General features: G+C 50.8%; 5 protein-coding genes across 5 annotated transcripts; 2 read left to right on the top strand and 3 right to left on the bottom strand.

Moving 5' to 3' along the window:
• Positions 1-502: 502 nt before the first annotated feature.
• GLOTRDRAFT_137062 (uncharacterized protein) lies at positions 503-1,953 on the top strand (the record flags this gene model as incomplete). Its single annotated transcript, XM_007865343.1, has 4 exons — positions 503-625; positions 679-771; positions 824-967; positions 1,029-1,953. 4 exons carry the CDS (start codon positions 503-505, stop codon positions 1,812-1,814), a joined length of 1,146 nt encoding a protein of 381 aa, XP_007863534.1. The 3' UTR covers positions 1,815-1,953.
• GLOTRDRAFT_137061 (GTP-binding nuclear protein spi1) lies at positions 1,949-3,397 on the bottom strand. The gene is made up of 7 exons (XM_007865342.1): positions 3,286-3,397; positions 3,091-3,128; positions 2,990-3,026; positions 2,650-2,909; positions 2,467-2,594; positions 2,314-2,413; positions 1,949-2,252 (listed from the first exon to the last, which is right to left on the bottom strand). Exons 1-7 carry the CDS (start codon positions 3,326-3,328, stop codon positions 2,211-2,213), a joined length of 648 nt encoding a protein of 215 aa, XP_007863533.1. The 5' UTR covers positions 3,329-3,397; the 3' UTR covers positions 1,949-2,210.
• A 1,174-nt stretch (positions 3,398-4,571) lies between these two features.
• On the bottom strand, positions 4,572-6,023 carry GLOTRDRAFT_72632 (Metallo-dependent hydrolase; the record flags this gene model as incomplete). The annotated part of the gene is made up of 3 exons (XM_007865341.1): positions 4,572-4,958; positions 5,011-5,663; positions 5,717-6,023. The coding sequence occupies 3 exons, from the start codon at positions 6,021-6,023 to the stop codon at positions 4,749-4,751; spliced, it is 1,170 nt and encodes a 389-aa protein (XP_007863532.1). The 3' UTR covers positions 4,572-4,748.
• A 549-nt stretch (positions 6,024-6,572) lies between these two features.
• Positions 6,573-9,216, top strand: GLOTRDRAFT_91759 (uncharacterized protein; the record flags this gene model as incomplete). Its single annotated transcript, XM_007865654.1, has 16 exons — positions 6,573-6,931; positions 6,987-7,048; positions 7,099-7,198; positions 7,382-7,454; positions 7,520-7,561; positions 7,660-7,843; positions 7,896-8,011; positions 8,068-8,128; positions 8,181-8,244; positions 8,308-8,463; positions 8,512-8,569; positions 8,628-8,704; positions 8,757-8,808; positions 8,864-8,959; positions 9,066-9,115; positions 9,174-9,216. 16 exons carry the CDS (start codon positions 6,573-6,575, stop codon positions 9,214-9,216), a joined length of 1,593 nt encoding a protein of 530 aa, XP_007863845.1.
• GLOTRDRAFT_110130 (uncharacterized protein) lies at positions 9,210-9,652 on the bottom strand. Its single transcript, XM_007865340.1, has one exon. It carries the CDS (start codon positions 9,644-9,646, stop codon positions 9,377-9,379), a length of 270 nt encoding a protein of 89 aa, XP_007863531.1. The 5' UTR covers positions 9,647-9,652; the 3' UTR covers positions 9,210-9,376.
• Between the last annotated feature and the right edge of the window lie 1,073 nt (positions 9,653-10,725).

The raw sequence follows: 10,725 nt of genomic DNA, 5'->3' as shown, positions 1-10,725 counted from the left end.
AATTCCCTTTCATACAACCTTCTGCCTGGCCCTAAAGATTACAAATCCTCCAGTGTCAGAAGGGAATCTAAAAGATTTAATTATAATGTATCAACAAGATAATACTGCTGAAAATATATGTTACAAGCTTCGAAATTCTCAATAAAGATTATCTTTTGTGAGCCCCAAAATCATTTACAAAAGCCAATCTTTCATATATCCCTACCATACAATCTTTTGCTCGGCCCAAAAGAGTGTAACTCCCCAAGTGAACATAGATTCTGCCTCAATCTGTTGTAGTGGGTGGTTACGAGCCTAGCCGGCTCCAATTGGACGTCAGAGGTCGCGCTACACGTGACCAGGGACGCCCAGGACGCGTAGGACGCGTTCTGTACTTACGCATCGGTGAGTGTTATTTATGTAAACTTAGACTCAGGTCAACGAAAGGACTTGACACGGTCGCTATAAAAGCCTCATTGCCGGAGGAAAACCCATGTTGAACTGTGAGCGTTCACCCGTACCGATGGCTTTGCCTGCTTCCGTCGAAGAAAAGCTGATTCCAAAGCCGAAAGGCTACATACCTCTCAGAGAGGCACTGGGTCTTACTAAAGACGCAACGGATGAGCAGCAGTACAGAGATCTGATTGTGGGTCCTTGGGTGGTTTGACTGGCCATGTCTGACACGATTGTTATGCTTAGATGGATCTCAAGTCATTAGCGGAATGTTACTTGGATCTTGATGTAGGACTCAGACATCAGGACCACAATAAATGGAAGAGATTTGCCCACAAGGTGCGGGCATATCTTGCTTGTGTCGTCGGTCGTATGATGACGCGCCAGCTAGGCTTGCACGCGATTTCCTGTCTTTCGCAAGTATGAGGGGGGGTGGCCGCTACGCGTCTATGGGTATACACATCTTGGCAACGGTAAACATCAACCCCAAGTCAACAAGGAACCGGGAATAAAAGAGAACATCTCCCCTAAGGAAGTACGTTTTTCCGACGTTTTGCCCTAATACTGCTATGTACCGATACCTACTTGGTTACCAGAGGGGAGAATTTGATACGCCGGGTGCCCGACACCATATGCCGGACTCGGACGACATCCTGTTGCGTGAGTCGCTGTCGGTTCTAAGCAGCGCAGAGGTACAGCAAAAGCAGTCTGACTTGCCCTTGGCACTACGTCGTGGCCGTCGGTTCCGTCCTGGCCACATGTCTGCAGTAGCGGCCCGCAAAACCACCATGACATCCACCTCACACATTCGAGCCTCCGTCACTTCGGCTCCTCTGGCTGCTTCGACATCTGTGTCGCAACTGCGGGTCCCAGTGAAACCTTTGGGCTCTTTCCGACCTGCGCCTGTCGCCACTCCCCAGAGATCCGCTACAATTGCTCCCGGAGGACCCAAAGCCTCCACCCTATCCAACGCACACACCATTCCCCTCAGTCCTTACGAATCGGAATTGACTCCTGTATCAGACCCCATCAGACCTGTTAAGTCCACCACCGCGTCCACGCCGCTGTTGGATCCCCATTCTACCTTCCCCCGTCGCACACTCATCGACTCCGAACCAGACTCGACTTTGGTCACGGAGCCTTCTGGATCGCAATCCGTGCGCGAGTTCCTTGACTCGCTCCAGCCGTACCTCGACGACAGGAACATCTACTCGGTATTCCACGAATACGGAATCAGGACCATGAGCAATCTCCAGGGCCTCGCTGCATGGTCAGTTGAGAGACGTAACGAGGTCCTTGCCGTTCTGGTGCAGGAGGGAAAGATTACCAGGTTCGAGTATGATGTACTCAGGTTCGCGTTTGCAGACAAGAAGATCATTTAATTTTGCCTATCTTGCCCGCCGCTGTTCATATGCTACCGATGCTTGCTCTGTATACTGCTGCTCTTTATCTTGTTGTTGTACTTACCTGTGATGTTCTTGCACTGCTCTACTATTAGATTGTATCACATTTGTATACCCATGTTGAATTTTGATGTGCGCCTTCTACGGGTTGCAAAGGCATAATCCATTCCAACCATGGACAATTGCATACTTCATGAAACATACATTGGGACGACACGATGCGGATTACTGATATAGGAAGAAACAGCACAATCAGAAGGGAAGAGATGATATAGTGGAACTGGTTGTGCCTTCTTTATAATCGAAACAATGGGTGCAGCGTCAAAGGACATAAACAGCGACAGCAGGTGAGAAGTGGAGCGCAAAAACTATCGACTACAGGTCCTCGTCCTCCTCGGGAAGAGGAACTGCCTCTGCCTACAGGAATTATTCCGCTGAGCGCCTGAGTGAATAAGAAGAAAGCCTCGGATCGACTTACCTGAGCCAACTCCCGCTTGTATTGCTCCATGAGAGCAGCGTCGACTTCGACCTCGGCCGGCTTAAGCGCGGGTGCGGCAACGAACTCCAGGGAGGGGTTGCTAGAACAGGACTGTTGGGAGAATCCTTCGCGCTACTAAAGGAGGCAACTTACCCAACGAGTTTCCTGGCGAGCCATAGGAAAGGCTTTTCGAAGTTGTAGTTGGACTTCGCAGAGATCTCGAAGTACTGGAGGTTCTTCTTCCGGTGGAAGGTGACATGCGCAGTCTTCACTTTTCGCTCCTACACAATGGCGTCACAAACCTGACTTCGCATGGTGCGCTCAGATTCGACAGACCTTGACATCAACCTTGTTACCGCACAAAACAATGGGGATGTTTTCGCAAACACGCTCCAAGTCACGATGCCAGTTCGGCACACTCTTGTACGTGATACGAGAAGTGACGTCGAACATGATGATACCGCATTGTCCTTGAATGTAGTACCCATCCCGGAGACCACCAAACTTCTCCTGGCCGGCAGTATCCCAGACATTGAAGCAGATCGTGCCAAAGTTCGTTGAGAACGTCAGAGGGTGGACCTCGACACCCAACGTGGCTGTGAAGAATAACCGTGAGCAGCAGAAAATACGCATGCCACACAACTCATAGACAGCATCGTATGCAGTGAACACGTACCAATGTACTTCTTTTCGAACTCCCCGGTCAAGTGACGCTGCAGAGTAGTTCAGATCAGCACTCGATCGCGCTGGAAACGGGTGTCGCGCGAGCCGCCTCACCTTCACGAACGTCGTCTTTCCGGTACCACCATCACCAACTGCATCACATTATCGGATATCGCAACGAAAAGGGCATAGACGCGAGCATTGAGGCGGAAACGCGTAGTATAGTGTTGAGAATCCCGTATATCGATCGAGGATGAAAGATGAACATTGATCAGCTCCGAGTCCTACAGCGACGCGCCGTCAACGTACCGAGGACAAGCTTGAAAGCAGGAACGGTCTGCTGTTCGGCCATGATACCAGTCTAAGGGGCGGAAGAGAGAAATTTGAGAAAGAGATATGAAGGTGGCGGAGTGGAGAGTGCCGCTGAAAGAGTCGATGAGATAAAGTTTTCGTCTGCTTACATCCGGTGGCCGCGCGCCTCACATCTCCGAGCTGACTTAGACTTGACTTGACTCCCAAGCCGCTACAACGCTGTGCCTCATATCGCCTGCGCATCTTCTGGAATCAACTGGAGTTTGGTGATATGTATGCTAAAATATCGGTGTCATCCGTGAAGTTCAACGTCTCGGCGTCGTACAGCGATCCTGTTCAATTTATCACAATAAGGTTTATACGAGCGGTGGCCTATTAGTCCACAAAACCCCCTTAATATCTCTGAACTCTCAGGGTACAGTAGCGATGCCATCGATCTGCCCAGATCTACCATCCGTCCAACCTACGGTCGTGGCTTTGCCATAGGTCTCAAGGGGCTAGACCACAATCATTGGCATGAATCGGGGAAGAGGGCAAGGAGACTCACGATATCCCACTTGCCGTGACATGACCACGGCCTTGTGTCTGCTCAAATTGAAACTATCTGTGCAGTCAGTTCCTCCGTACGTATCGATGAATGGGAAGTGCACACGGTTGAGAGCCAAGCTACCCCGCTACGCGGCGAGGCTGAATCGAACGTTCACAAGTAGGTGGTCTTATGCCTTTCCCTGACGATCTTCCGGACGTTGAGGCTAGGTCAGAACGTAGTCATTGCATCCGTGAGTTGCTCCCGTCACCTGCTATGAGATTTACCTTGCAAGGAATGAATTTGCATACACTGCCGGGGCGCTCGCATTAAAGCGATAGTACGGCTGAAGCAAATCAAGTCACTCATGTATCTCCACCGGTCCCCGCCAGACAAGTGCCGACGGAAGGGAAACGCCGGCTGTAGGTTAGTCTGGGTATCTTTGCATAGCACTGCGCCCTTACAGTTACTATTAGAGTCATGACAGTGAAAACGCTGAATCAACGTATGGGACAATCCAGTTACTGCACCAGGCTCAAGAGATCATCGAGCGGACGCTAGTGTTGAATCCATAGTATATGTCCCGCTCGTCGCTATGATATTGTATGAGACAGTACGAAGCCATATTGCGAAGACACAAAAGACCAAGCTGTTCGAGGCGAAGTGAGAATGTCATTCGAGGACTCTGGAGGACCGGAATCGCGTTGCAAAAATATCAATAGCCCATCGCCCGCACCAAACTGTCACCATCTACGGGTGCGTGACCATATTTATATTCGAGCACGGGACGCCGAGAGAAAGTATTTGACATATTGGAGTGGGACATAGCGTGGTCCTAGAGCAGTAGTACGAGACTTCAACATGAATAAAAGTTCGAGGAAAGGAGTCGTCCGAGTCGCGTTTAATGTGCAGACAATGCACCATACGACAGACGCTACACCGTCCAGACGTGAGCTCGTCTACCACCAACAACGGCACCGCCTTTAATCGTCGTCCGTTCCCAGCAAGGATTGAGCGCCGCAGAATGAGCAGAGTTGTTGGCATGTAGAAGGACAAAGTCGGCGGGATCGCCCTCGGATAACACAAGACCTCTCGGCACGTTCGTGTCTCCAATTGCCCGTTTTGATTCCCGAGAGACTGCCTCCTAGTTCCCTGCACATTTAGATACAGCAGCCGCGCCAAGAGTCTGTACTCACCAGGAGAATCATGCAGTCTCTCGGAGTTCCAGCTTGAAAAGCAGCTACTCCTAGAGGACAAAGTGCAAGGGGATCAACAGAACCTTGCGGGGTGAATGCATTTTGAACATTATTGATGCTCATGGCAATGTTCAAGCGGAATTGCTTCCTTAGTCGCGGTACATTTAGAGTGTATCTGCGTGGCCCCAGTCCAGGCAGCGTATCTTCGGTTCTACCCATCATATACAGATCACTCTGTGGCAAAGCTACAAAAGAGATAGGTAAGTCGATGACGGAGCGTGCAAGGATTTGCCACTCTTCGGCCGAGAATAAGGACAGTCGAGTTGCGTGGCCGATGGTAATGTGTGCTGGTAAACCCTTTGCGATTCGCTCGGTCCAGCGACGGGCACGTAGCTGATCCAACACAAACCAGACGAGAGGCTCGGTGGCCGGGTCAGCATTATAGTCCAGGTGGAAATCGACGTGGAGAGTGTGAGCCTCGGCTAGGTCGAGAATGTGGATGATGTTCATTTTTGCCTGTTCGAGGGAGGGCTCGACGTAGGGCGCAGAGCCAATAACAGATACACCGTCCTTTGCAGCAGCTTGTTCGAGCCATCTCAGGTTATCAGACGGTTCCTTGCTTCCAGCTGCATACAAGGGGTCTTGAGCAAATGCTGCAGGAAAATAAGTGTTAGTGTATGCCACCGGAGGTAGACATACAATTTACCAGCAAGTTGGATATCACATGTGTCTTTGAAATGCTCCTTCAATCGGAGACCCACATCTACGCAAGCGAAGCCTACAGTCCTGTCAACTTCGACATGAGCTCTCATGCTCGTGACGCCGCACTGGATGCTCTCCCGAAGTAGATGGCGTCCTCGGGCATACAGATCACCTAGGTCCCCAGCGAACCCAAACTTCGCCTTGGAGGTCACACGAAGAGCTTCCGGGAAGTCTCTGAGATGGCTGTTCAGAATAGCGCCCTCTCGCCCTGTACACACCTTGATACTCACCCCGAGATGAGTTCGTCGCATTTTTCCAAAAGAAAACATTTATCTAGATGTATGTGCGAATGACAGAGCCTTACCTTATCACATTAGGCAGGTTTTACCAGCAAGAACTTATTCGGGACATACGAAGGCAAGAGTACGCCTTGGCCTTTGGCATCAAGTTCGCGACTCTCAGTCGTCTCGTTGGAAACCCGAGTCTCGGAGCTCTTTCGAATCAGGGAGATTTTGCCGCGGACGCAAAAGACGTCGTACAGCTCCGTGGGATCCGTCGTACGTGGGGTCAAATGGACGTTTCGTATTATGAGGCTTTCATGATCAGTGGCCATGTTCCCGCCACTGTAGGTACTACTAAGGTAGGTTTCAAGATCCCAGCACGTGTACATCAGGAAAACGCCGAAGCCCTAATTATAAATGGATCTGACGCAGTTTGGGACAGGGGGCATCAGCTGGAGGATTCCGTGATAAAACTGGTAACTTAAATGTTCGCGATTAAAGTGACTTACTGCCAACCTACTGCGCCGCAGCGCCGTGCAGCGCGGGCAACCCTTTAAATTTATGATGAAAGCCTAAGGCATGGATACCTGTATTCATGCCCTCAACCACGAATTAGAAACTGGGCGTGGGCTAGAAGAGTTCCTTTCAAATGGACGTCATATCGGAAGCGCTGCCAACCGCTCCTACTGGGGCGGCACGGACAACACAGGAACACTGGAAAGCAAAGGACGAACATGTTCTCCCAAAAAATCAGCTCGGTATTGTCTTTCTTGGGTTGATGGCCTGCACATTCTTAGCCGCCTTGGACGAGGCAAGGTCGAGTCCATTCTGCGTGTTCTTAATCTGACCCTCTATGCTTTGCAGACAATAGTAGCAACCGCATTACCTACCATCGTACAGGACTTGGGCGGCGGCTCCGAGTACAGTTGGGTCGGAACGTACGTTGTCACTCATCGAACCTGCTAATGGTGATCAATCAATCAAGCTTTTCAGCTCGTACCTTTTGGCTTCCACCTGTCTCGGTCCCGTGTACGGTAAGATGTCTGACATTTTTGGTGAGTTTAATGTCATAGATCGGGCCACAGGCTACTATAGATCATGACAGGTCGGAAACCGATATTATATGGATCCATCGTTATCTTTCTGGCGAGTTCACGCCCATACATGCTCCTGTGCTCTCTAATAACGGGGTGTAACACCGATAGGTCATGTCCGCTTTATGCGGGGCTGCTCAGAGTTTGACTTGGCTCATTATATGTCGCGCGTTTCAAGGTATCGGAGGGGGAGGCATCCTCCAAATGGTGCAGATCACAGTTTCCGATATTGTCTCATTACAAGAGCAAGTCTGAGCCATGCGCGCCATGTACTATCATCTGATCTTGTTGTAGCCGGGGCCAATACGCTGGTTTTATGGCTGCAACGTGGGGAGTAGCCAGTGTCATAGGACCGGTTCTCGGTGGTGTGAGTGCCGCTTCGCCCTCACAGCCCACAACGCTCTCATCATTCGCTTGACCAGGCATTTGCAGATCACCTTTCGTGGAGATGGTAAACATACTTTTTTCAACTTGGTCCGTAGATCCGTGTTGCTAATATCGTCATCCATCTAGGTGTTTCTTTATCAATCTGTACGGGTGATGATTCCGTAGTTGGAGTTACAACTGAATAGCACAACCATCGCAGACCTACTGGTGGTGTTGCCGGAGCGATATTGCTTTTCTTCCTGCACCTCAACCCGCATCAAGGGAAGACATTCAGGGACCACGCCCGCGAGTTTGACTTCGTGGGCTTGATTCTAATTATCACCGGCATCGTCTGCCTCTTACTGGGCTTCAATTTCGGTGAATCCAGTTGTACGTTGGAATCATTGAATGGATACTGGTCTATATCACTGATCTCCTACAGGGAGAGCTGTCTCCGTCATTTCCTTGCTTGTGGTCGGAGGTGTTCTGCTCGTTGCCGCCGCTCTCAATGAGTGCTTCACGGCCCGTTCCCCAATAGTTCCACCGCGACTTTTCAAGGTACGTCCAATTGTCACCGTTGAAATGATATCAACGCCTCAATATCTTTTGTGCAGACGCGCACCACCGTCGTTATCCTTGTCAGCTCTTTCATTCATGCGTTCTCCCTCTTTGCTGGTACATTACACACAACTATCATGCATTTGTCTCATTAATGTATCTACTCAAGCTACCTTCTACCTGCCACTCTACTACCAGGTCCTCGGGAACTCCGCTACCGTTGCAGGAGCAAGGTATGTAACTATTTATTCAATCTCCGACCTTGCTCTGACCCCATCTCGTGTATTGATATGTAGGACGCTGCCCTACTCGCTGAGCAGCTCGTTAGTGGCTGCTATATCTGGTGTCATAATCACACGCTGGGGCAGATACCGCCTGCTCATATGGTGCTCCTGGGCTTTGATGACCGTTGGCTTTGGCCTGATGATTATGTTGGATAATGATTCGACGACGTGCGTTAAACCACACTATCGTCCTGCGACTGGGATTGACTTTAATAGGGCTGAACAACAAATATATCCTGTGCTTGCCGCTCTCGGTGCGGGTGTTCTGTTTGAGGTAGCTGCAGACTTTTTGTCATTTGCCTCGTCGTCTCTTGACGATGGCTGCGTATCAGGCTCCACTTGTGGCCTTACAGGCTGCGATGCCTTTGAAAGACATGGCAACAAGTACCTCTTCATTCGTGTTTATTAGGTGGGTACGTCGATTCGGCAGCATTGATGACCTATACTTATTAGTGATGCAGAACCCTTGGAGGGACTATCGGTATTTCAATAGGGGAAGCTGTTATCGCAAGTGTAAGCCCATTTCCCCATCCAGTAGCTGTGTAGAAAGTCCTATGTCATGCCACAGGTTTTGCGGAGTAGGATAGGCAAGAGCCACGGGATCGACTTTGATACATCACCTTCAGCCCTCAATCAAGAGGTTCGCCGTCTAGGCAGCATACAAGTGAGTGTTGTATCGCATCTCAAGCAAGCTCCCCGAGTACTAAAGCCAATGGTTAGGATCCAGCTATCCGACATGCAGTGATCTATGTCTTCACCCGAGCCATAAGTACAATTTGGCTAGTGGCTACCGCCGTGCTGAGCCTCGGTTTCATCTTGGGTAAGTTGCTGCTTTATCGGAATTAGTTATGAGCTTAATGAACTTTGCGAAACTGTAGTATTGTTCATGAAACATTACACGCTCCAACGAGCGACTATTAGCGCTGATTCTCCACCAACAACGATGGACCTTGCAGCCGTGGGGGAAAAAACTCCAGAGTGAAATCGAAAGCAGGTGGGCGCGAGGTACGACGGACTCAAGGAGAGACGAGAAGCCGGTGTTCAAGACAGCGGCAATCTCCTAGTGAGTACCACAGATCCCTCAGCGGAGGGGACACAGGGGGGGCACGATCCAAGACGGGTAAGTGCCGAAGAGTGACGATTGCGTGAGGTGGCACGTCCACTTCTCAGGAGAGGTGCGCGGCTTCTCGCCTGAGAAAGCAAGAGATGAGAAGTAGTATGATGGCCGACTCAGAAGTAGACTACCACGCTTGATACTTGACTTCGGCACCTTTGTTGGACGTGCTCGGCGATAGACGCGCGAACCCCCCTGTAAGCGCTGGTGAAATGGTGGACCAGTATAGACCAGCATTGCGGGCAAGCCAGACGGGGGAATATCGGAGATCATCCGATGCGTAGAAGACACGTAGACGATTGCAAATGGAGTAGGTATTGGGTAGATGGCCAGGGGACTGCGACTCCGCTGTGCCTAGGCGGGTGGGGATCATCACCGCACGAGTTCGCCACAGGGTGCCGGGATTATCTGACATCTTCAGTCGACCATCAATAAGTATGGGATTCATGAAGCGAGCTAATCACCTGGCCAGCGTAAGGTTCAAGTTAGCGCCCTTCGTGAAACCATCCTGAAAGGCGGTTCGGGCCAGTAGGTGCACACTGGTGTCAATCAGTTCTATGGGATGTACAATGCCTTTGACGGGTTTTTCGGGGATGTCTCGATACTGTACTCACCTAGGGCGTTTAAGGTGAATGCAGACGAACAGAGTTAGCAGGAAGCAGTCCAATTATCTGTACATTTCTTTCTGCAAACTATGCACAGGACAGATCCATCAGATCATAGAGACGTATACAACCCCTGGACGACGTGAGAGCATCAAGTCTTCTTGCTTCGACTCTTTCTGGGCGCCTGTTGCAATCCGTTCTCTGCTCCAAGAGATACATTCTCGGACTCGAAGGAATGAAGACCGCAAGTCAGGTTCCTACGCAAGTCCGCTGGCACCGGCGCACCGCTGGCGCTGCGAGACGACGCTGACAGATGTGGCTAGGGGGAGCGCAACAATTGAGTGATGGCCATCACTGGGACGGTTGCAGGCTGGCTGCGTATTTAGACCGATGAGAAGCGCAGCGCGAGTCTAAGGTCTGGATACTCTCGACGGGCGCTGGACAGCGCTGGAACATAATTTCTGACGTCTGGAACTCGAAAAGAAAACAGAGGAACTAAGTACTGAACAAGGTCAAGCGACCGCTGTGGCACGTGTCAGCTGTAACTTAGTCTCACAAACCCTGTTCCAAGCTTCTCCCACACGGCCCCATTCCATCGTCGACGCTCGACTTCACAGACGCTCGCCGCTGTATCCCGCGATGCCTACCGCGCCGTTACCTATCCCCGCTGTCCCGGACCACCCCGTCGCTGAGCACGCCCAGGTCCAGGAC

This window comes from Gloeophyllum trabeum (genome assembly GCF_000344685.1).
Source record: "Gloeophyllum trabeum ATCC 11539 unplaced genomic scaffold GLOTRscaffold_00003, whole genome shotgun sequence".
In the NCBI taxonomy this organism is placed as follows: Eukaryota; Fungi; Basidiomycota; class Agaricomycetes; order Gloeophyllales; family Gloeophyllaceae; genus Gloeophyllum; species Gloeophyllum trabeum.
This window is presented reverse-complemented; position numbering and strand designations above follow the sequence as displayed.